Here is a 26296-nt window from a genome sequence, read left to right as displayed (position 1 = left end):
CTGATTCAACCTCAAGCCCCTATCCCCTCCCCAGAAATCAAGGGGGTAGGAGTGACAGTTCCAACCCTCTAATCACGTGGTTGGCTCCATTGACATCCAGGCCCCCAACCTTAGGTGCTTTCCAAAAGTCACCTCATTCTCAGAGCAAAAAGACACTTTTATCACTCAACGCTTAGGAAATTCCAAGGGTTTGGGGAGCTTTGAGCCAGGAACTGTAGACAAAGGCCAAATATATATGAGACCTATATTTCGGTCACCTGAAAGACCAAATATGTATTTCTTATAAATCACAGTATCGTGAAGACAGTTATTCAACATCAGCATAAGGGGAAACTTGCTAGAAATGCAAATTCTTAGAACCCTTTCCAGAGGTAATGAATCTGAAACTCTGGGTCAGGCTCAGGACCTGTGTTTTAACAAGCCCTCTAGTTGGTTCTGATCTTTGCTCAAGTCTCAATTCTGCCACTCACTAGCTATGAGACCTCAGACAAATCACTTAATCTGTGTGTGCCTAAGTTTCCATCTGTCAAATGGAGATCATAATACTTGCACCAATTGTCTTATAGCAATAATGTTATGAGATTCAAATGAGGGGGAAAAAAGTGAATGTGTTTTGAAAAATGTATTAACAGTATAATACTGTTGTTATGAAGATAAAATAAAACAAATTTTGGAGGAGCCCTAAAACCATACTACTCAGGTTGTGGTCCTCAGACCCACAGCACTAGAAAGAAATGCAGACTCTCGGGCCTCATCCCTGAACTCACAAATTAGAGTGTTAGAATCTGCTTTATTTTATTTATTTTTTTTTTGCCACAAAGCACGACAGGTGGGATCTTAGTTCCTCCACCAGGGATAGAACCCAGGACCCTAGCAGTGAGAGCGCTGAGTCCTAACCACTGTACTGCCAGGGAATTCCCTAGAATCTGCTTTATGACAAGATCCCCAGGTGATGGAAGTGGGGAAAGCATTGTGTGGATCGGAACACCACACAAGTGTCAGGCATTACTCTTTATCAGGCAGGTGCAGTCATGAGCAAAGTAGAGGGCCCCTCTGCTCCACACCTGAGCTCCTCCCAATGGTCTGTCTCACCGTCGATCAGACACATAAATGCTATGAAAAAGTTCCCACTGTGAGAACTTAGGGAGGTACCATTAAGTGCTACCTTACTGCGCTTCCCTGGTGGCGCAGTGGGTGGGAATCTGCCTGCCAATGCAGGGGACACGGGTTCGAGCCCTGGCCCGGGAAGATTCCCCCATGCTGCGGAGCAACTAAGCCCGTGTGCCACAACTACTGAGCCTGCGCTCTAGAGCCCGTGCTCTGTGCAACAAGAGAAGCCACGACAGTGAGAAGCCTGTGCACCACTCGCTGCAACTAGGGAAAGCCCGCACACAGAACAAAGACCCAACACAGCCAAAGATAAAAACAAATAAATAAATTTTTTTTTTTTAAAAAGTGCTACCTTACTGAGAGACAGTTCCTATTAATGAGCTTAATTCTTACCACCTGTCCCCAATTCAAAGGTTAGAAAAACATGTCAGTCATATGATGTTTTTATAATCCTTTTATAATTGAACTTCACACAAAATCATCTCATTGCCCTATAAAAAATGAATTGGGGGCTTCCCTGGTGGCGCAGCGGTTGAGAATCTGCCTGCCAATGCAGGGGACACGGGTTCGTGCCCCGGTCCGGGAAGATCCCACATGCCGCGGAGCAGCTAGGCCCGTGAGCCACAACTACAGAGCCTGCGCGTCTGGAGCTTGTGCTCCGCAACGGGAGAGGCCACGACAATGAGAGGCCCGCGCATCGCGATGAAGAGTGGCCCCCGCTTGCCGCAACTAGAGAAAGCCCCTAGCACAGAAACGAAGACCCAACACAGCCAAAAATAAATATAAATAAATAAAAATTAAAAAAAAAAAAAAGCACATTCCTTAAGAAGTCCACTCAAAAAAAAAAAAAATGAATTGGGCCCTTCACTGCGGCCACGTAAAGAATCAGATCCTGCAGAAATTCAAGAGAGGCTATCCTTTTTTAATACTTAAAACTACAGGCTATCCTTTTTAAATACTTAAAACACCTGTCCAGCTTTCAGGTGACTCTTGGAAAGCATGTTACTTTTATCATTTTGAGCGAATTAAGACAAGCTTTGGAAGAGGAGGATGGACAATGTCCCCAGAAATTTTTGATGCAATATTCTTAGCTCACTATTTGCATGTTCAGTAAGTGCCTCAGGTGACTTTTATGGTCAAGCAAGTTCAGAAAGCACTACTCTAGATTCTAGCTCAGTTGTTCTCAGCCCTGGCTTCCCACTGAAACCATCTGAGAGCTTTAAGGGAAAACTATGGATGCCTGATTTAGTTAGTCTAGAGCGGGCAGGGCCTGGGTCTGGCTGTTCGAACAGCTCCCTGTGTGATCCTGGGTGCAGCGAGCAATGAGAGCCCTGCTGCCTGATGAGAGGTCCTGATGGGACTGGGGGTGAGTTTCCCCTATTATGGGCTGAACTGTGTTGACCCAAAATTCATATGGTGAAGTCCTGACCTCCAGTACCTCAGAATGTAACCATATTTGGAGATAAGTCCTTTAAAGATGTGAGTTAGTTAAAATGAAGCCATTAGGTTGGGTCCTAATCCAATCTGTCTTGTGTCCCTATAAGATGAGGAAATTTGGACACAAAGGTACATCAGGATGTGCACACAGAGGAAAGACCATGTGAGGACACAGCAAGAAGGTGGCCATCTACAGGCCAAGGAGAGAGGCCTGAGAATGAAACCAAAACTGTGGACACCAACTGTGGACACCTTGATCTTAGACTTCCCACCTCTGGAACTGTGAAAAAATGAATTTGTGTTGTTTAAGCCTCCAGTCTGTGCTATGGGTTATGGCAGCTCTAGCAAACTAATATATCCCCTATATCTCAAGACCAAGGATGTGAGGATGTTACACACATCCCAATGTGTGTGTGAGACCTACAGACTAGATCTTTCTACTGTGTTTGCTCCTCCAGGAGAAGCAGGGGCTACACTGAAGTAAAGATAAGAGGTGAATGGAGAAGCAGTCCGGATATAAGCCCTGAGCATATGGGAAGTGAGCAAAAATGATGCTTCCAGAGGGAGTTCACATTTCAGTGCAGAAGCCAAAGAAGCACAAATAGCATTAGGATAACACAGAGGGGAAAAAAAAATCCCTTCAAATATCAATTCCACAGACTGCCTTCACTGACCCCACAGACAAGTTAAGTCTCCCATCGTCCCTTGGGCTTCTCCTTCGTGGCACCTGCTATAAGTAATTACTGTTTAATTATTAAGTTCCTGCCTAAAGTGATCTGCTAGACAGTACATGAGAACGGAGGCTGTGTCTTGACTTGGGCACCATCTTGTTCCCTTCCACTTGGTACATATTTGCTGAACGAAGGAATGAACGAACAAGCACTTCTAGCAACCACTAGCAAAGATGGTACCAAAAGAACTTAATTCAGCTGATGAATGAATTAGTGAGCAAATAAGTCAATGAAGAAGTGAACCAATGACTGAGCACTGACTGGATGTTTGTGTTTTAAATTCATCTTAAATGTTTTCTAAATTCAGTTCCAATTAGATTTCATGACAGTGATTACTCAAGAGGAGATTTCTCCTCCCGAGTAATTTGGTAACTGCACTTTTCTGCTGGACCCTTCCGTTTTAAGCAGAGTCAGGTGCCTTGTGAATCATTTAGGAAATCTGCAAAAAAATGCTTTATACATGTATGTGTGCATATGTACACACATACGTATACGTACACATACATATTCAATGTATATATTCCACACATCACCACCGATTTCATGTTTGGTTCAACGTAAGACTCTGATGATCGTGCATAAAACCTCACAGGGGTAGTGTCCCCATCCACACATGCCCACCCCAGTCCAATCCAAAAGACTCGTGTACTCAATGTGCAGTAAAGTTCATAGACGAGCCCTCTGGTTGTTTTTCACCTTTGGGAAAAATGGGGATGTTTTTAGTTCAAAGTCATGAACAAATGCAGGTTCCGCAATTCAGAGGCTTCACATCCCTGATCGAGGGTCACATTTTTATTCAGGCTGGACCACTTGTCTTAGCACCAGTCTCCAAACCTTTGCCAGGTCTGGGAGTTCTGGGAGTGGAGATTTCTAAGGATCAATAATTCATATGCATATCTCTTAAACTACAACTCTTCCCAGGTTTTTGTGAACTAGTTCAAATATTACAAGTCTTTACTGGAAAATCTCAAATATTTTGTCTGGAAAAATCAGCAATTCAGGTGTAAAAAAAACAGCAGGGAATGCCCAATTTTACTTCTGTATTTACATTGTAGTCAGTTTCCACTCCTGGCTAAAGGCTTGAATTTCCCATCTGGGAATCGCCTAAAGGCCCAGGTGTCATGGAGGAAGCTGCTCCATCTTTATCTATCTTCTTTCCTTATTTGGTTGGTGTCTGGGTACCACAATAATTATCAGGCCTTTGGATTATCTTCTTGAACTGATCGCCTAAATCGCAGGTCTGGGTTTGATACAGGAGAAGAGAAGTTAGCACAGAGGCACACTGCCCCATATCTCCAAGGGAAAGACCAAATTAGCTTTCAAGATCCCACAGCTTCTCAGGCCTTCCTTGCCTCCTCCTTTTAAGTTTCTTCAATTCTCTCCCTTGAACTCCCATCATTGGATGCTGTCAGTGAATGCTATTCCAAAAAGATGAATGGGTTTATTTGTTTCCTCCCCAACATTCATTCCCCTCCTGGCATCAGCCACAGGTTTTCTTTGGAAAGCCACCCTTCTCCACTCTCTCAGTCCCTGTGGTCTGTATGTTTGTACCACCTGTATCTAGAGATGAGGTCTGAGACTCAGATCTGGCCAATGAAATCATCACAGTCTCTTGGCCACAGCAATTGGTTCAGATCCAATGAAACACAATGAGAATCTGGATCTCTTTCACACTAGACTTGAATCTGAGAAGATACAAGAAGCTAAGAAAGCTGTCTTGTAATTATCAGGAGATAACATGGAAAAGAACTGAACAGAAAGAAACCAGGTTCTGGTGACATACTGTGAGCCCCTGCTTCTGGCCACACCTAAAGCAAGAATTATTGTTGAGTTTTGGCTAAAGCCAATTTGGGCCAGTTCTTGCAATTGAACGAGTGACTGATACAGGAGCAGTTCTGACCCTCTGTCTTGGGACCTATCATCTGGATGAATTAGGCCTTCTTCAGTGCCAGTCGGGTACTCACCTCGAGCAGCATCATGTTCTCTGACACGCAGAGGACCAGATTGCTAAAAAAGAAGAAGACAAGAAATCTCATCACTGGAAGAAAGTGTACACCTCAGATCCTGCTGCATCAGTGGTGAGACTTGTGAGCCCTCACCATTTTAATATTAACAGGTGACAGATTAAGACCAAGATTCAGCCATAGAAATATCAAACATGTTTTGTTTCACTTTTTATGGGCAGTGATTCCATTCATTTAATCATTCATTCACAGATATTTACTGAGCATTTACAATATATACCAGGTAATATATTAGGACCTGCAAAGGTACACTCACGATCCTTGCCTTCAAAGGATTTAGAGCTGGGCCTCTAGATCCCTTACCTATATTGTGCTGGTGGTATTAATTTGCACAGGCAGTAAACGACATGGTAGTCTCTTCTGACAAGATCATAACTTCTAAAACTAGTAGCATGTGAATTACCGTGGGTTTACTGTTTATCCGCATTTTCTAGGACACCAAGGAAGCCAGCACAGGCTTTGGTATTAGAGCAGGATTCCAGGCATCTCTTGTTATGAATGAAATTGGTAAAAAATCTTTTTAAGAGCGTGATATGGCAATATCTGTTAACATTATCATGTGCATGCCTGTGGCAGATAAAACACTCACATAAAACAATTATAATAAAAAAATGTTTCATTACACAACCTTTTTAAGTATTAAAAAAAAAAAAAAAAACTGGAAACAACCCAAATGTCCAAGTAGGTACAGACTGAAACAATGTCTGAGATATAGTATTAAGCAGGGAGAGGGGGAGTTATGTGTAAAATATAACCCCTTTTTTGTAATAAATAAATAAACAAGAATGTTAGTAGATGCATGCTTGTTTGCAGATGCCTGGGGGAAAGATCTGGAAGAATATACACTGAATCATTAACCTAGTGGGGTGAGATTTCAAGCCATTTTTCATCTCAGTGGGATATACTTCTGTTTGGTTGGGTTATGGAAAAGATGCAGGCAAGCCCCACGAGGGCAGAGCCCTACTGTGGTACCATGATAACCCCAGCACCTAGAACGGGGCCAGGCATAGAACATGGTGAATGCGTATTATTTTTTTTAATAAACAATACAGAAATGTTAAAACACAGAAAGTGAAGTGCCCTGATGTGATTCTAGTTCCCTGATGCACTTTTCCCAGGAGGGCACATCTGTGTCACAGGGATCCCAATGTGGCTTCCAGCCTCACCTCCACGTCTCTCCTTTCTGGAGTAAACAAGGTGGGGCTTGCTCTCTTCTCCATATCCTGCAGCTTGATCAACTTTTCTATCAGGAACATTTTGTCTTTACCCTCCTGCCAAGAAGGAAAACAAAAACAAAAACATGGAGGATGAATGATGGTGTGGGGTTGGGAAGCAAATGATAGAAAGGTTGATTTTTAGGCAGGTAGGGTCCTGGACATTGGCTTCGCCACCAGGGAAGTCCAGCTTCCTTAATTTTAAAATAGAGGTTAAAGAAATAAATGTGCTCCGGACTTCCCTGGTGGCGCAGTGGTTAAGAATCCGCCTGCCAATGCAGGGGACACGGGTTCGAGCCCTGGTCCAGGAAGATTCCACATGCCGCGGAGCAACTAAGCCCGTGAGCCACAACTACTGAAGCCCGGGCGCCTAGAGCCCTTGCTCCCCAGCAGGAGAAGCCACCGCAATGAGAAGCCCATGTGCAATGAAGAGTAGCCCCCGCTCACCACAACTAGAGAAAAACCCGCTCTCAGCAATGAAGACCCAATGCAGCCAAAAATAAATAAATAAACTAAATTAAAACTTGCTAAAAAAAAAAGAAAAAAGAAAAAAAAAAGAAATAAATGTGCTAAACACCACTGCAGGGTTACAAATCAGATATATCCAGAATGTGGGAACTACTACAAGACAAAAGACCTGGTTTCTCCAACGATAAATTGCAAGAGAAGCGGGAAGTGTGAACAGCTATAGATTGAAAGAAACATAAAAGACACATCAACCGAATGCAACATGTGACACTTTTTCAGATTTTGACTTGAGTAATCCTGCTGTAAAAAGACACTTAATGGGACAATTGGGGAAATTTGACCATTGACTGACTATAAGATTATAGTAAGGAATTATTAAATTTTCTTTTACGTGTGATGATTGGTACCGTGGTTATGTTTTTTAAAAGTGTGTATCTCTCAAGCAGATAGAAGAGTCTACAGATAAAATGATATAAAGGCTAGGATTTTGCTTGAAAATAATCCAGAGATTTACAGCAAAGGGATAGTGTAGAGGACATAAGAGTATGCAAAGGTTAATGGTTGTCAGGGCTAGGTGGTGGGAAGGTTCATTGTACTATTCTGTATTTTGGACTATGTTTGAAAATTTCCATTACAAAATGTTAAAAAGGAGGGGAGAATAACAAAGGGATCCAATGGGACTTACGTTAATGATCTGTTCATGGAGCAGTCTGATCATAATCTTCCTTCCCTCTGTGATCTGCCAGTAAAGGTAAGTGATGATTCTGGAAGAGAAGAAAAGAAAGAATGGCAGACACTCTCTCCAATGCTTTACAGGCTCCGAATCTCAGCTGGTACGGAGGAACTCTTATATTTGCTTGCAAATGGATTTTGGCCCAGCCAGTGTTCCTGCAAAGTTGTATCTGGGTGAGTTAGAGGTTAAATACATTATAGCAATGGTTCTCACCATTCTACACGTAAATCACCTGAGAGGTGGAGAAAAGATTCATGCCATGGCCCCTCCTCAGATCAATTATTTGAGGTTTTTTGAGCACAAGGCCAGACATCAGTATTTCTTCTTCTTTTTATAGCTTTACTGAGGCATAATTTACACGTTATAAAAGGTACTCAGTTTAAGTGTAGTTCACTGAGTTTTAGTCAATTTATACAGTTGTGCAAACTTTACCCCAGTCTAGCTTTATTTTTATTTTTTATTGAGATATAATTGACGTATAACTTTGCATAAGTTTAAGGTGTACAACTGTGTTGATTTGACACATTTATATATTGCAATATGATTACCACCATAGTGTCAGCCAACACCCCTATCATGTCACATAATTATTATTTTTTTGTGGTGAAAACATTTAACAGTTTTTTATTTTATTTTATTTCATTTCATTTCATTTTATTTTGCCGTGCCACACAGCTGGCGGGATCTCAGTTCCCTGACCAGGGATTGAACCCAGGCCACAGCAGTTAAAGCCCAGAATCCAAACCACGAGGCCACCAGGGAACTCCCTAACAGTATTTTTTAAATGCACATGATTCTAATGTGCAGCCAGAGTTTGTGAATCTGGACAGTGCTGTTCAAACTTCATTGTGATACAGACTTCCTGGGATTTTGTTAAAATGCAGATGCTGATGCTGGAGGTCTGGGGTAGGGCCAGAGAGTCTGCATTTCTAACAAGTGCCCCAGTGAATTAGAAGTTTGGAGGAGCAAGGCACTAGAAAACTCCCATTTTAATTAAGGGGGCCAATGGCAACCCAGAGTTGGGAGGGAGGGCATGACCAAGAGCCGGGAGACCTAGGTTCTAGCCCCCTCTGCAAGTAACAGGCTCTGCAACCTGGAAACTATCTCTGCAAGTCAGCGCTTCTCTGTAAGTCTTATCACTTCCATCTGTAAAACTGAGGGGTCACTCAACAATCAACTGGTTCCACTAGTCTGTGCTGTTGAGTTGTGTCTCTCTACCAGAGGAGCTGCAATCTCAAATGCCATCAGGACTGGGCTTCTAAAGAGGGGCAGCCATCAGCCGACCAACTGTTCATGCAGGAAAATGGGCCCAGTCTTGGCAGATCTTCCACTTTTCACAAGAAGTCAGAAATCTTTTTTTAATTTAAAAATGAAGTACACTAACCCACATATCAATAGCACCCAACCGACTTTAACATAATCACAGCCTCAGAAAGAATCACACAATAATTTTCCTAAGCACTCTCATATCCAGTTTTTTCTTTTTGTTTTCGTGTTATTTCTTAAGAGGGAGCAGAGCAGGTATTGCTTTCTTCGTAAAACAGACCCCCCCCCAAAAAAGGATAAGAAGATATTAAATAACTTTTAGAAAAATTCAAGGGCAGAGTCAGGATGACCCAGAACACTGAGCCCCACTGTAGGCTTTGCCTTCCCACCAAACACCCCTCGGCTGACCACATGACATGTTGATGAGGTATTTCCCCTCCCCTAGTTTTCCAAGGGGCCCCAATTACAACACAATGAGGGTGAGGATGAAGAAGAAGTGCACGCTTCCGACGAGGTTCTGGTAGATCCAAACAACCCACAGGTAGCTGGGCGTTTCACGCAGGGTGTCAATCCATTTGTAGATGGACTGAATGAAGATGGGCAGACCTCGAAACGGGCCACAGTCAGCTGAAGGTTTCAATCTGATAAAACAAGGGATAGAGAAGCATCTCTAGTGCCAGACTCAGGTATAGTTTATTCCAGAATAGCCCAGTCATTTCTGGGCTCTGAACATGGAACCAGCAATTCTTACCTGCTCCACCCACATCCCCCTGCAAAGGAAACCCTCTCGCTCATAGCCCCAGCTGGTGTGTTTTGTTTTCATGACCTGCATTCCAAGGACCAGCTCTTGGACAGGGGTATCACCTGATCCAACCGTAACCAATCCAAAGGCCAGGCAGAGACCTCAGTGGTATCCTGGCACAAAGAAATGAACTGGGACGATCAGACTCTCTTCCTTAGGAACTTGAACTAAGAAATACAAAGGTGGGAGGCTGTAATCTAGGGAAGCTGGAGTTGCGGTAATAATGGCCACATGAAGTCAGTTGTTGTGAACAAGCAGAAACTAGAAGGCAACAAGGAACTGGTTAGGAAGAGAGAAAAGACAGTAAGCACGGCGAGAGAGTCAAGGGCATCACAGAACAGAGAAGCCTGCCCTGAAGCCGCTGAGATCCTCATGGCTCCAGTTCCACGAGCATCCTAAAAATCAACTCCCTTGCTGTGTGTTCGGTTGCTCATTCATTCTACAAAGGTTTACTGCCCTTGTACTGAGGCAGGAGATAGATGGGCTCCAGGTTAGACATTTACAGCCAGTTTCCTTTCTATACTTCCAGATAGAGATAACAGGAACAGGGTAAATAGCTGGACTTTGTCTCCAGTGGACACTTTAACAGTAATGGCAGGGACAGAGAGGGGCTGAGTCCTGCCCAGATAAAAGATAAAGAGAACACATATTTCTCATGCTTGAGGTCAAGGAGACCTCCCTGACTACATATGCGCAGAAAGGCTCCTTGGGGTTAAAAAGGAGGGGGCGCCACCCCATAATAGGTGATGCCAAGCCTCCCACAGGCCTCTGCGCTGGAATCCATCTTGGCTAAAAGTTGTGCACGCATGTTGGGGAGGGCCCTAGGGCAGGTCAGATGTGGAAAAAGAAACCAGGTAATTGGCCAAAGGTAAACAAAGACCTGGAAGAACTGCCCTATGTCAATGATTTAACCACTCTTGACCACGCTCCTCCTCATTAGGGAGGACACCCACACCCTTTTCTCTCCACGTGTGTATCTCTGCCTTGCTTTTGTCTTAAATTAAAAAAACCGTTTCCCTGTGTGCTTGCCCACTTGCTGTGCTGTGTCTCTAATAATAAACTTTGTACCTGTTTTTACAGTTTTTGCCTCCTTGAAATATTCTTGCTTTCAAATGGGGCAAGAGCCAGGGGAACTTTGCTTCTAGCCTCTAGCCCTCGCTGGTCTAGCAGCTAGGATTCCTGGTTTTCAGCCAGGCTACCCAGGTTCAAGTCCTGGGCAGGGAACTAAGATCCTGCTTCAAGCCAACGCTCACTGCTGTCTCCTCGAGATCAGTACCAGGCTCTGTGCTAGACACTAAGCCCTGGAGAGTCCACAGTAAACAAGACAGACATGATACCTGCCCTCCCAGGTTCTGGTGGGAAAGATGGTCAAGCAATGAGTATGCAATTAAACAAAGATTCAAGGGCATTTCTGACATGAACTAGGGAACGAACAAAGGAAACCACTCTGAGAGAGAGAGAGGAGAGGGGTGCTGACAGAAGACGAGGTTGGTGGTGAAAGTCAGGTCTTCAAGAGGACTTTTGAGATGAGGGTGGAAGGAAGGCCGCCAAGCAAAGGGACTGAGGAGAGCACTTCAAAGAGGTAACCCCATCCCATGTGAGGAGAGGCTCTCAGGGCCCCAGGAGCAGACTGAGAGCCTTGAGGCTGGAGTAGGATGGCGCCATGGTGGGTGAGGTTGGAGAGGTAAGAGGGAGCCTGACCAGATAGGGCCTTTCAGTTCATTAGAGGAAGTTCTGTTCTGCATGTGGAGAGCTGCCTTCTCCCCAGCTGGGAAGCTGCAGAACTTGGAGGAAGTAAGGAAGCTGTGCCGTCAAGACTGGGCACCTGGCGGGTGGTGACCCAACTTGGATATATTGCCTCCCTTGGTTGTAGCATCTGTTGGTTACCAAGGCAACTTGGGTTAAACACTGAATTAAGCATGTCTTTTTATTCTGACCTGTGACATCTAGGGCCTTACTGATCCTGGAGAGACTGCCTTTCCCAGGGCTAGCCTACAAAGCATGCCTTTCATATGCAAACCTGAGCCCCCATCCCACCTCCACCTCCCCTCTCAAGCGCTCACACTCTGGGCCCTGTTCCTCTGCCCCCATCACCCCAGGGCCACATACCAGCCAACTCCAGAGGGTCCCTATACCCCAGAGCCTGCTGAGATTATTCAAACTCACCCCTCCTAAGCCTGCTAACCCTGCCTTTCCCTTTCCTCCCCACCAAAACCACAATAAAGACTTTTGACCACGTTGACTGCTCTCTCCCTCTGCCTCTGACGGACCCTGGTGCCTCCCCATGTGGCCCCCCATGGTGTGATGTGCCCCCTCCCTTTGGGGTCTGTGAGTATAGCAAATTATTTCTTCAGTGGCAGTCGTCTCCTGATCTGTTGGCCTCACCATACCTGAAGAATGATAAAACCTACATTTTAAAACACGCACCCACCCGCAAGGCTGCCATCTCCTACCTCCAGATGGTGATGGCCAGGGTGCACAGGGCCCCGGTGAAGGACGGGAAAAAGAGCAAAAAGATGAAGAAAGTCATCATCTGTGAGGCCCGCCAGGCTTTGCTCAGAGGCTGGAAATTCATCATCAGGCTGATCTGAAGAAAGAGAAGCAGTCACCTCCCTTCTGTAGCCGGAGAAGCAGGCCAGAGGGACCCCAGCCAGACACCAGCTCCCTGACACCTTTCCCAGCCCCCCCACCCCACCCACTTCCAGCCACCACTGTGTCACATGGGACTGAGCAAAGCCAATTGGTTCCACCTTCAGACTGACTCACATTTTTGACGTAAAACATGATGAAGAGAGTAATCATTTGGATAAAGGGTAGCAGAGGGCAGAAGAAGATTCCAATCCTATGAGAGAAAGGGGATGAGTGTCAGAGATCAGGGGAGACACAGGGAATCCGTGTGGAGGGCAGGGAAAGAGGGTGTTACGGGCTGAATTCTGTCCCTCCAAAACTCATATGTTGAAGTCCTAACCCCCAGTACCTCAGAATGCTACTGTATTTGGAGATAAGGCCTTTAAAGAGATAATTAAGGTAAAATGAGGCCACTAACCTCATGTGGGCCCTAACAGACACATACAGAGGGAAGAAGACCACGTGAGGGCACAGGGAGAAGGCACCATCTACAGGCCAAGGACAGAGGTCTCAGGAGAAACCAACCCTGCCAACACCTTGATCTCGGATTTCGAGCCTCCAGAATTGTGAGAAAATAAATTTGTGTGGTTTAAGCCACCCGGTCTGTGGCACTTTGTTATAGCCACCCTAGAAAACTCATACAGAGGGAGACTGATTCCAACACAGCAAACCAGGCAAATCCCACCATACCCGGTATCCACAGATCTGGAAAAGAGATTTTGCAGAGAACGCTACCCACACAGCCATTAATTAAACCACCAGATGGCCTTCAGCCAGCCCTAACCCAGGTGTCCCAAATGTGGGATGTGAACTCCTCCTCCGCCTTTGGCATTCAAGAAGGCCTGAGGTCCTGCAGGGACAGGCATTAAGCTGCATCGAGTTACAAATGACAGGCATTAAACTGCATCGAGTTACTCAGCTCTCCCCAGTGCTTCTGAGGCCAAAGAAAAAAAAAAATCTCAGTTTGGTGCTAGAATGTCTTTAAGTCCTAACGCTTGCCAACCTCCATTTTTTTAAAAAAAGAAGCAGTCTTTAGACTGAGAGCCTTGACAGACAGCAGCATCTAGCTAGAATTTAATGACTTTTTGTGATGGGATTGATTTTATTTTTCAAATTACTTGCAATTTCTGTCAAATGATATGATTTTCCATTGATGATGATAAAATAAAGACTCATTAAAAATATATTTAAATTTTAAAAAGGCAAACAATTTAAAAGATAATATTAAGTCAAAAACAGTACAGGTGATAGATAGATATACCCAAAAAATAGGCAGGCTGGTGTACAAAAGACTAAAGTTTGGGAAACATTTTCCTCACCTCATTTTCTACCATCATCTCTAACGTACACTCAATTTCTGTCATTCTATTATCTTCTTTTAAAGCTCATCATCAAAGGCAATATTCTCCTAAAACCCACAGAGATTAAATCTATAATTGCCACGGAGAAAGGAAAAGATATGTGTGTTTCCGATTGTGCTTATTTATGATTTATTAACAAAAACCTTAAAGGCCCAGAAGTAATAATGAGCATCTCATTGTAAGCTTCCCTGCCTCGAAGCTAACACTTCCCTTGGGAATCTCTGTCAAATGGTCAATAGTATGAGGGCTCAGGCTCTAGGATTCAAAAACCTGGATACTGAATCAGATGACTTACCCACATTACTTATTAAACAACAAAAAAGTTGAGTGCTCATAAGTACCATACGATCCAGCGATTCCACTGCTGTGTATATATCAAAAAGAATTGAAAACAGGGTCTGAAAGATATATTTGTACACCCATATTCATAGTAGAATTATTCACAATAGCTAAAAAGCATAAGTAACCCTGGTGTCCACTGGCAGATGAATGGATTAACAAAATGTGGTACATACACACAATGGAATATTATTCAACCTTAAAAAGGAAGGAAATTCTAACTAACACATGCTGTATGGATGAATCTGGAGGACATTATGCTAAGTGAAATAAACGAGTCACAAAAAGATAAATTCTATGTGAGTCCACTTATATGAAGTATCTAGACTAGTCAAACTCAAAGAAACAGAAAGTAGAATGCTGGTTGCCAGGGGCTGGAGGGGAGAGGGAATGGGGCGTTGTTGTTTAATGGGTACAGAGTTTCAATTTTGCAAGGTGAAAAAGTTCTGGAGATTGGTTACACAACAATGTGAATGTACTCAACACTACTGAACTGTACACTTACCAATGGTTAAGATGGTAAATTTTATGTTATGTGTTTTTTACTACAATTTTTAAAACAGAGCCCTTAAGGATAACAACAGCCATATAATATCCCTACTTATAAACATTTCTGAATCAGTTACTCGCTAAGCACTTAATGCGTACATTTTCTCATTTAATCCTTACCACAACCCCGTGAAGTAGGTACGAGCATCGCCCCCATTTACAGATTAGAAAACTAAGGTTTAGAGAGAGTTTAAGTTATTTGCCCGACGGCATCCTGTTCATTGAGATAATGTGAGTAAAAGGCCTTTGTAAACTGCCCAGTTGCCAGTGGGTGACCTGGCAGTGTGCAAATGCATCACCTAAACTACACAAAGAAAAAGTCCTCACCACCTCCAAAAATAAATTCACTGACGTTAGTGAGTTATTTGCAGATAGCCAAATCACCCGGGGAAACTTTAAAGAGTTGGAAAATAAAGCACTTTACAGTTGTATGGCATATTGGAGATTGCAAAGCAGTTTTCTTGTATCATCTGATTTAATCCTCAACACAATTCAAAGGCAGCTATTATTATGTGCATTTGACAGTTGAGGAGACTGAGGCTCAGAGAAGCTCAGTGACCTCAGTGAGTAGAAGAGCCAGCCCCAGAATCCAAGTTTATCCAACTCCAAATCCCCTACTTTCAGATTAGCAACCCCCCAAAAGATGGAACCTGGCAATGTAATATGCCATGCAGAATTCTGGCATTAGCTACATCATGTTAAAATAAATAAATAAAAATAGTCACTGGCTATTGTTTTGAGTTTCTAGGTGAGCTTGTCAAAAATTTGATGCAACTAGCTGGCTATCCTCAAAACACACATGCATGCTCACACACACACATGCACGTGTACGCATGCACTATTGCCAAAATTGAGGTGGCAAACCCCAAAGGCTACAGAGGTCCCACCAGAGCCCCACCACCAGGGAGTGAAGCAGATCAAGTGTAAGGCAACCTTCCCTGCCTTTATTTTCCCAGTTCTGTTGAGATATCAATACAAAGTAAAGTTTTCTACCATAAGAAAACTGACAGCATAAGGGCAACAAGAAATGGCAAATCAATACTGGGGAGACAATAGTTCAAGGTGGGGTCTGCAGCAAACTGGAACCACTCACCCCAGTTCAAGGCCCAGACAATTGTTACCATAATGGGAGATGATCTAGATCTTTCCTTTTTTGGCCAGAAGCCAGAAATGTTAAATTTTATGTGAAATCTCCTGATTCTTAAATACTGGTGGTTAATTCAAATTTTTTAGAAAAAGCACTGCATCGGACAAGCAAAACACACTTGCAGGCTGGATACGGCCCGGGGCCCTCCAGGTTAGGAATCCCTGCTCTATGTTGATTCTTGGCTGAAGTCCTCATAAAGGAAAAGAACAGTCTGGGACATGAATTCATGGTTCTCAGACTGGCTGGATTTGGTATCACCTGTGCAGCTTTGAAAAACAACAGATTCTGGGCGTTGCCACCAAAACTCCAAGTCCACAGTCAGGCGGGAGCCACTGGGCAAGCCAAAGATTGTCAAAACTTACCACACCAGAGTTTGTGCGTAGATCAGTTCTAGGACGTTCCTGGCAATGTCAAACTCCTGTAAGCCAAGACTTGGGATAAGGTGCATCCCAATGATTCTGTGAAAATGTAATGAGTTTAGTACCCAAACCATCAACTCCCTCCTTCAAAAGATTCCTCACAATCGACAAAGGAGGACAAATCCTCACCAGTTTGGAATAAAGTCATAAGTTCCCTTGCAAATTTCTGAAAATCCCAAGTATGAGCATGGTTTTGAAGAAATAATTGAGGGAAAATGGAATTAACACAATGCATTCGAATGGAGGTACTGCTCAAGTGGTTCCGAAAAATTCTAGAGAACATTATGTAAATTATCCCAACTACTATTTAAACAGATAATTAATTATGAATTTAAAATAGGTATTATTTAAATGAGATAATTATTTAAATTATCCCAACTATTATCTTGTTTATACCACCTTTTGCTTGTTAAACCTTTTTTTTCAGGGACCAAACTCAGCATTCTCAACCCAAATAAACTGAAAATTTTTCAGCTTTCAGTTACTGCTATTGAGTTAATGGTGTTTCCCTGTTTTCTAAATCCACAAGGAGGAACCCTACGTCCCCATTTATTCGAAGAAACTTGAGACCACTTTGATTTTTTTCTTACGGAGGAACTGCCAGTAAAAAACTGTTGTAAAAAATAAACAAAACAACAACAACAACAAAAAACTTCTCACCTTTATGTCCAGACCCTGGACAGAGGCTGAACTAAAAGTGAGTTTGGGCAAACTGAGTGAGGAAATTTGGCTTTCAACCTACCCACTGAGGAAGGAATCAGTATTGTGCCATGCCATCTTATCACTAGGGCAACTTGCAAAAATAAGTAAATGTCTATTAGGAATGAGATGTTCATAATATTATTATAAAATAAATGAATAAATAAAAGAGGACCACACATGGGACAATGATGACATTGCCCTAATCCTGCACACCTGGAGTCTTAAAATAAAAATTAGTGCATTAATTAAATTCAGTGAAAGCAATGAGATAAATCTATAGGTACAGGCATGGAAGGATGACAAGGCATACTGACAGAATTAGTAAGAGCAAACTCCATAGCGATTTTGCGGTGTGACCCCATTTTTGTCTTTGAAAATTATATAGTATACACACACACAAAGCAGTGCATAGACAAATCTGGAGGCATATACATAGACTAGAATATTAAAATGGTCTATTGTGGATAAGATTTCAAATGACTCTCTGTTTCTGTGTTTAATTTCTAGAACTTTCTCAGGAGATTGCATAGGGCCAATTGAACTAAATGAACTTTGACAACAGGACTGTCAGGTCAAGATGAAATTTCAGTTAATTCAGAAGAAAACGATATTTCAAAGGACAATAGGCAGACTTAGAACAACGTACGCAGACTTAGAACAACGTACACTTAGAGTACAGAAGGGACCCACACTTACTGCTCAGCCAGGACTATGGCTCTGGTTACAACGCCAGGTATAATTACTCGAGACAGACAGATATTTACCTCCTCAGGAACTCCCCCAGGAAGGAATCAGCTAAAGAGAACACAAAATCCATCAGAAGGAGCCGGTAGATTTCTTGGCCAATGAGGGTTTCCCAACACTGGAAGGCAAACAAGATTTGGGATGTGGGAGGAGGCTGCGGTCTCCACTTAGTTCCCGTCTGTTCCTGGTCCCCTGTGCTCATAAGAATGTGGCTGGTGGCTTAGTTTGACTGAGTCTTTGCGTGCTCAGAAAAGCAGACCCACTCTCAACAGAAATGCACCTTTAGGGTGAATTTGTTTTCAAGAATGTTTATTCTCTTCCTGTGCTCCTTCTTCCCCCATTAAGGCTTGCCCTCCTCAGGTACCCAAACTTTCCCTTCTCACTAGCTCTCCCCTTTAACACTTTTCTTCTTTGTCCTACGCCCTCTGGATCCCGTTTCTCAGCCAAGGAGAGCAGGAGGTGTCAATGGCTAATAATGCCTCCACTCCTTTTGCTTATTAACCTTATGAAAAATCAATTAATATCTTCTTGATTAAGAAAGTGGCCTAGAGGTTTAGCAGACTAGCACAAACGGGAAGGTTGAATTAATCAGCTTATGAAACTGGTGGTTAGTTACCTCCGTAGGAAGTCAGTACTATGAGCTGATGGATTGGGAGCTTTTAGATTTGGCTGAATGAGGAAAGTTTCAGGTATACAGCCCAAGGATGGATGGAAGAATGGATGGATGATTAGATGAATAGATGGATAAGTAGATGGACAGATGGATGGAAAAATAACATGATATCTGCTCTAATAGCATAAGCAGAAGCTCTTGAGAAACTCACTTCCTCCCTGGTGGTCAAAGGCAAACTTAAGGCAAAACAGCATGGAAATCTCACCTCTTCACCAGACAGGGCCACAATGTTGAGCCAATAGTGACAAAGAATCCCAATGATTGATAATTTCACAGAGATGTTTCTGAAAAACAGAAGCAAAAACAACTACCATTACCCTCCACGGCAGTCATTAGTGCTGTTTGCCAATATTTCCTTTGGGGCATATGGTGGGATGGAAATTCCTGCCCCCCTGTGGTTGAGTGGGTCTATATCGCTAGATCTGGCAAATGAGTTGTGAGCAGAAACGATGTATGTCATTTTGTGTCACTTCTAAACTAGAGCATTTAAATGCCAGTGAGACTCTTCAAGACTTACTGTCTTCCCTCTGGAATGACAATCAGAAGTATTTGAGATGGTTGCTGCAATCTCAGCCTGGATCCCTGAGTGACTAACATGAGCAGAAATCCCCTGCCAATCCACAATGGGCATGTAGCATGGACAAGAAATAAACATTTGTATTCTAGACTACTGAGAGTTTGAGGTGGGGGATGTTTGTTACCACAGTTTAACCTCATTTATTCTGACTGATACACCTTCTTTGGGGTATCTCCAAACTACCTGATTTCATTTCTCACTGTAATAGTAGTACAATACATACTATTCATCAGGCGCTACCGTGGACAGTAAACATGCTAAGCACTTTATCAAATCATCCCTCTTAATCTTTACAACTCTATCATAGGGTAGATAGTATATTATGCCTATCTTACCGATGAGGAAACAGAAACGCAGAGAGATGAAATAACTTGTATGAGATCACACTATTTGTTTAGGGGCATGGCAAAGGTTCAAATCGAGGACCATCTGATTTAACAGCCTGAGGTCTTAAACCCAGTCACTTTGCCTAAATCAATACCTTCTGGTTTTAAGAAGTCTTCAGCATTGGTGTGCCAAGAATCATGCACAACTAGACCAGTGATTCTCAAGGTGTGGTCCCCAGACCAGCAGTAGCATCTGTAAACTTGTTAGAAAGGCACATTTTCTGGCCCCAACCCGGATCTGCTGAATCAGAAACTCTGGGGTTGGGGCCCAGCAATCCCTCCAGGTAATTCTGGTGCATGCTAAAAGTTGAGAACCATTGCGCTAGACAACATTGTGAAGAAAGGGACAGGATCCGTCTTTTTCAACTCCAGATCCCAAACCTCTTACCCAGTGCTTAGCCTATAGTAGACCCTCAATAGCTACTAGATTAACACCTTAGTATACAGTGATACTGTGATTTATAATAAGAAATATGTATTTGGTCTTCTTTCCCTTTTCTGGCACTGAGCTCCTAAAGCCGTTGGAATTTCCTAAATGAGGAGAGCTATCAAGGTGCCTTTTGTTATATTAATGAAGTGACTGTTGGGAAGCCCCGAGGTCTATTAAGGTTAGGGGCTGGTTGCCATGACAACCAATCCTGTGATTAGAGGGTCTGAACTCAGCTTGCCTATCTCAGACTCCAGGGAGGGGAGACGGGCTGGAGATTGAGTTCAACCACCAGTGGCCAATCATTTAATCAATCATGTCTATGTAATGAAGCCTCCGTAAAAACCCAAAAGGAGGGGGTTCAGAGAGCTTCCGGATGGGTGACAGGACAATATTTGGAGAGAGTGGAAATCTCTGAGAGGGCAAGGAATCTCTGCACCCCTTCCCCATACCTTGCCCTACATATCTCTTCTACCTGGCTGTCCCTGAGTTATATCCTTTCATAATAAAGCAGTAATCTAGTAAGTAAAGTGTTTCTCTGAATTATGTGGGCCGCTCTAGCAAACTAATCAAACCTGAGGAGAAGTTCATTGGAACCTCCGATCTCTAGCTAGTCGGTCAGAAGCCCAGGTGACAACATGGATCTGCGACTGGCATCTGAAGTAGGGGTGGGGGCAGTCTTGTGGGACTGAGCCCTTACCTTGTGGGATCTGACGCTATCTCCAGGTAGATAGTGTCAGAGTTGAATTAAACTATAGGACACCAACTGATAGTGGAGAATGGTTTAGTGATGTGGGAAAACCCCACACATCAGAATTGGTGTCAGAACTTTATATACATTTACTGCAGTATAACTCCAGGTTAAACTAGAAAACACACTCTTTTAAGCCAAGAGAAGCTTATCATAGGTCAGAATCATTGTCTATTTCTGAGCTTTCTCATTTTCTCTGCGTGTAGAGAAGATTTTAAATATTTTATGAAGCAATACATAGGGCTAATATATATTAAAAGATAATGAATCTCTCTTGGGATCAGAAAAATGCAAATTAGATAAAGGGATTAGATCAAAATGACACACTGAGCATACATGCTTACCACCTCTCTATCCAAATTCTATTGAAATGATAGAAAAGTTAAAAGCTAAAAGACCCATAAAGCAGAGGAAAACAAAAAAGTCACCAAGGACAGACCAGAAATACAGAGGAATTTATGGAAAATAAAAAGCAGAAATAAAAATATGAAAAGATTAAAGAAAGATTAAAATATAAAAAGGGGTTGGAGAAAACCCCAGTTTAAAACAAATTTGGCAGAGGACTTCCTCAGAGCTTGTGGTAGTTCTGAGGATGCCCGGAGCTTAGAGACAGCAGATACGAAGTGTCTGGAAAGGGCAGCTGGGTGATTATTTGAGTTTGCTAGATGTCAGAAAACCTCAAAGCAACACCTGCAGACCTCAGAAGAGGTAGTTAGAATACAGAGTCTTTGGCCCACTCAAACCCACATTCAAGTAGAAAGACAAAATAAAAGACATGTGGGAATGTGGAATTACTTAGAAGGCTGACCATCCTGAGATCTACTCTAAAATGATGTCTTATCGTCTGCTATAAAACGAGGAAGTTGTAAGTAGGACACATTTAACAAACACTGGTGAGCAAAGAAGCCAGTCAAACTTAATGTGTATGTCCAAAAAAATTGCTTTATGCCCCTGAATTGTACATTTAAAATGGTTAAAATGGTTTTTTTAACCACAACAAAAAAAAAAATCCCAATTGTTTCTAACCATTGAAAGGAGGCACCCAGACGTGTAGGGTGGGTAGAAGTGAAGGCTTTCTCAGATTTTTTTCCTCAGGAGAATAATACGTATATAGATTAACTCTAAACATTAATCTTAGAAGTCAGCCAATTTTTTCTGTGAAAGGCCAGACAGTAAATAATTTTGGCCTTGCAGGCCATACAGTCTGTGTCCCAACTCTGCAGTTGTAGCAGGAAAGCAGCCATAGATAATATGTCACCAGTGGACATGTTGCACTCCAATAAGATTTTATTAATGAAAATGGGAGGCAGGCTGGGCCTGCAGGTCGTAGTTTGCTAACTGCTGATCTAAAACATATATGTGTATATATGTATATGTGTGTGTTAAAATATGCTTGTTACAAATTTAAGGGTAACAAATGTTTAAGATCTGTATGAAGAAACTATAAACATAGACATAAGCATAGATATGCTATTCCAGGAGCAAGGAATGGCCAGTGCAAAGGTCCTGAGGTGGTATGCAGTTTGGCATGTTTGTGAACAATCAGAAGACGAGTGAGGCTGGGGGCACTGAGGAAGGCGGGGGAGAGGTAGAAAATGAAGTTGGAAAGCTGGCCAGGAGCCAGATCTCAGAGGCCATGGTAAGGTAACGGCTCTGGAATTGATCAGCAAAGAAAGTCAATCTGCGTGTACAGCCTTATCATTATAAACACCACCGTAACCAGGAACTGGTCAGGGCACTAACCACGAAGAAGCAATAAGGACACAATTTGGGTAGTTTTATACTCTGTTTATCAAAACTGTGGGGTCACCTCTAGCACATACAGTGCCTTTGTGGGAATCACAAAAAGACACCCCTTCCCAGCCAATGAACTGCCAAAAAGCAACCCCTCCATTTCCATTTGGGTGGCTGAATTACAAAAATGCACCTGTTCCTCCCGGATGATTCAGTGGGTACTCGGCCTCACAGTTTGACTCATGGGAACACTGGATGATATCAGTCCCCACACAACACCTTAGCCAAGAACACTTGTGCAGTGCACAACCTGCCCATCTGTACATCTCATAACTGAGAACTATGTTAATCCTCAGGCTGGGAGCAATTGGAAAAGATAAGCCATTACTCTGAGCAAAAGGCAGATGTACTCAATAACTGTATTTCCTCAGGGCTCTCTGGACTTCATGGCTATTAACCCATACCATAAAAACACACTTTACTCTTGAAATTCTTTCTGGAAAACAGAACTTTGATACTTGAGTGTAACCTTTTCTAGCTTCCATCCATTTCCCTCCATAAAAATGGAAGCTGGTGTGGGGAGTGATAGCCACACTTACCGGATCAGGAGGATGGAGACTTCATGTCTTGGCATCTCATAGTGCTCCACCAGCCTGAACATGGAGTAGAAGCGAGGCACGACCAGGTTGATGCAGGACACAACGAAAGGCAGTAACAGTACCGCCCCAGGGTTCCTGTGGTTCGCCAGGAACTACAGGGGATGGAGGGAGAGAATCAAGATGCCAACTGTACACTGGACCCCTCTCTGCCTGACTCAGAAGACCCCCCCACCCCCGCTGTCACAATGGGAAAACCACAGAAGTAGATCCTCTGAGGTTAGCTATTAAGGTACTATTTATCCAGCACTTATCCTGGGCCGAGAATTACCCACATGATGCTTTAATTCCCACTACAGCCCAGCAGGTGGGTGTTAGTAGACTTAACTGATGGACAACCTGAGGCTCAGAGAGGTGAAGATACTTGCCCAGGGTCACCCAGCTAGGAAGTGGCAGATTCGAACCCAGGTCTATCAGACTCAGGGACCTGAGCTCCAACAGCCATTCTGTGACTTTACTTTCCTTACCAAGAGGTTTGGAAGAATGAGAATGTGCTCCTGGCCTTTGGAACAAAAGCTTGAGTCACTGAAGCTACCACACAAGGGAATTTCTCCTCCCCTCTCCTGCATGCCCTTGTTCATTTCACCAGGCTTCGCCTGTCCTCAGGTGCTGAATTAGGGGCAAGGGGAGCCTCTACTAGCACATGCTGCACATTTGTATGAGGGTCAGAGGGGCGTCCCTGCCTTCAGGTGTTTGGCTGGAAGGAAGCCTGGGCTGCCCCTCTGCCAGATGCCCTTGGGGTAAGGGATTCCAGTGGATTTATCTGATGTCTGACAATTTCCCATTCCCCACCCCCAGGCCTGACTCTGCCTCTATCTACCTCTAGATGGTTTTGAAAGCACCACATGTACTTCTGGCAGTATCTTTGGAGCCAGAGTAACCTAGGGTCAAATGCTGCCCCCCTCCCCATGCTTATAAGCTGCAAGGTTTCGAACCAGATGCATAGCTTCTCTGAGCCTCTGTCCCAGTCTGCATGATAGGGAGATTATCACGTAACCCACAGAGACATTGTAAGAATTAAGTGAGACCAAATAAGGGAACGTCTAGCCGCAGGGCTGCTAAATGACACGGCTGGGGGCACCATTCACGAGAAACTGTAGCTGCCAGTGAATGCGACCCCTGGAGTTGTGCAGAGGGTTGATCCTGCCTGGCACAGGCAGATGTTCAAACAATGGGAATGATTCCACTTCTACCTCCTCTCCTCCTTAGCTGCCCTCCTTCACTTCAGGTGAGTGTGAAGAAAACCTTCCAGGTCAAGGAGAAACTCAGAAGTCTCCTTTATACCTACAACTGCCCTGTCACAGCCTCCACCCTAGGTAGGCAGTGCCAGACCCCAGAGGACTGCGATTCAGTTTTGTCTCTTTCAGGGCAATCCTTAATATGGTTAATGACAAAGCCTTACGTTTATATAATCTCACACCCATTTTCTTGCTGGCTCCTTCGGTTTTTCATCCATTGGGTTGAGCACCTGCTATGTACCAGGTATTGGGCCAGGTGCCTCGCTATTCTTTTGAAGAGACAAATGCATAAACAAGCATTTTCAATGCTGCATGTGACCAGCGCACAGGGAAAGACTGCAGAGTCAGGCACACCTAACTCAATCTAGTAAGGGTGGTGATGCTGAGAAAAGACTTCCTGGAGGAAGTGTCACTCGTGCTGAGGTCTAGAGGAAGAAAAGGAGGAGCTTGCCAGATGAAGGGAAGTTGGGGAGGGCAGTGCAGGATGAATGCTTCCCATCCAGAGATGAGGAGAAACATGCTGTGTTCAGGGAACTATGGACACACAATTTAGTGTTGCTGGTGTGAGATATGGGTGGCTGCGGGGTGTTGAGGCTAGAGATGCGGGCAGGGTTCACATCACAAAAGATCTATCAATCATGCCATGGAGGATAGATTTTATATTTAGAGTAATGGCAAGCCATTAAAGAAAATGACACAATCAGACCAACCTGCACCACAATTCTAGGGGTTGGCAAAATGGGCTAAAATTAGCCCCATTTTCCAGAAGACTGAAATCTACAGAAAAACAGTACTTTGTCCACCCAGCTAATTAGTCTCAGAGTTCATATCATTAAAAAAAAAAAAAAAAGAAAAAGCTAACATTCCTTCAATCACCCACGGTACCAGGCACTAAGTAGACTCTCCACATAACTTTTCTCTAGTCTTGACCACACACCTACAAAGCAGGTAGTCCCAGTTTACAGGTAAGGAATCCAGGGCTTGGGAAGAGTAAATCACTTGCCAAATTCCATCAGTTCACAATACTTATTGAGTGTCTACTCGGTGCCAGGGGCTATGAGAGACATTAGGGATATAATAATAAAGGAGGAAACCAGAACCTGATCCCAGGTCTGTGGCCAAAGTTCCCATCTCTCCACTAGCCCAGCTTCCCACTCTGAGGTGTGCACACACGTCACCTGGGGATGTTCTTGTGATGCAGATTCTGGGTCCGTGGGTCAAGGGAGGGACCCAGGATTCTGCATTTTTTAGCAAACTTCCCGCTGGTGCCGATGCTGCTGGCCACGACCCCAGTTTGAGTGGTGGGCTCTCCCCTCCCCTCCCCCTCCTGCATCCCATCCCTTCACCTGCTTCTCTGTGCTCTGGACCCTGGAGTTCCTGCCTCTCTGGTTACCTCTGAGTTGTTCTCAGCCAGGTAATAAACGGCTGTACAGCAGGCAATGCCCACTCCAGTAGAGACAACCCAGGCTGCCAGGTGGGCAGCGAAGCGAATCAACCGCTGATTGAGTGTTAACTTGACTTTCTCCTGACGGATTTCTGACAGGTTCTCCTGTAAACACAAGGAAATCAAGTTCACCCGCAGACCCCCTCCACTGTCAGCAAAGATTCCCCCCCAGGTCTTGCTGCCCCTAGTGACACAAACCAACCCCAGATCCACAGGAAAGAGGGGGAAAGTGCACAATGAACTTGGATTAGGAGACCTGTGGGAAAATCTCTAATGGGCAAGACCCCCATCATTTCATTAACTACATCTTCCCTCTCAGAGAAACAGATTGGGACCATGATCTTGGGAAAATACATTGAGGCCATAGAACCTCCTTGAAGAATAAGGCTGTGTGTCTACACCAGGGAACCCTCTTGTCAAAGCCCCTTCGTTTATAAATTCTGCTTGCTCTTTTTTTTTTTTTTTGATATTTTTTTCTATAGACCGGGGTTTGTCAACCTTAGCTCTATTGTCATTCAGAGTTTGATAATTCTGTGACAGGGGGTCTGTCCTGTGCACTACAGAATGTTGAGCGGCATCCCTGGCCTCTACCCACGAGGTGCCAGGACTACACACTCCCCGGCTGCAACAACCAAAAAAGCCTCCAGACATTGCCCTGTGTCCCCAGGGCAAAACCACCCCGCGTTGAAAACCACTGGATAAAAATTTAAACCTGGAACTGTGAGGTCGAGAAGTA

At 43.8% G+C, this 26296-nt stretch overlaps 1 protein-coding gene across 4 annotated transcripts in view; it reads right to left on the bottom strand.

Annotated features, from left to right (window-relative positions):
* Positions 1-4471: 4471 nt before the first annotated feature.
* The window catches only part of TMC5 (transmembrane channel like 5), a 40667-nt gene continuing 18842 nt past the window's right edge, over positions 4472-26296 (bottom strand). For 2 of the 4 annotated variants that reach the window (XM_061208350.1, XM_061208353.1), the window contains 12 exons: positions 25510-25665; positions 22822-22973; positions 18553-18631; positions 17695-17792; positions 16172-16267; positions 12552-12627; positions 12239-12372; positions 9451-9624; positions 7670-7748; positions 6469-6573; positions 5243-5285; positions 4472-4518 (listed from right to left, as the gene is read on the bottom strand). In XM_061208350.1, coding sequence (XP_061064333.1) covers positions 4472-4518; positions 5243-5285; positions 6469-6573; positions 7670-7748; positions 9451-9624; positions 12239-12372; positions 12552-12627; positions 16172-16267; positions 17695-17792; positions 18553-18631; positions 22822-22973; positions 25510-25665 — 1239 coding nt within the window. The remainder of the gene's footprint in view (positions 4519-5242; positions 5286-6468; positions 6574-7669; positions 7749-9450; positions 9625-12238; positions 12373-12551; positions 12628-16171; positions 16268-17694; positions 17793-18552; positions 18632-22821; positions 22974-25509; positions 25666-26296) is intronic. The other 2 variants (XM_061208352.1, XM_061208351.1) reach the window with 2 other exon arrangements.

The sequence above is a fragment of the Eubalaena glacialis genome, chromosome 13, assembly GCF_028564815.1.
Source record: "Eubalaena glacialis isolate mEubGla1 chromosome 13, mEubGla1.1.hap2.+ XY, whole genome shotgun sequence".
Lineage (NCBI taxonomy): Eukaryota > Metazoa > Chordata > Mammalia > Artiodactyla > Balaenidae > Eubalaena > Eubalaena glacialis.
The sequence above is the reverse complement of the archived record's forward strand: the minus strand, read 5'-3'. Positions and strand labels throughout refer to the sequence as shown.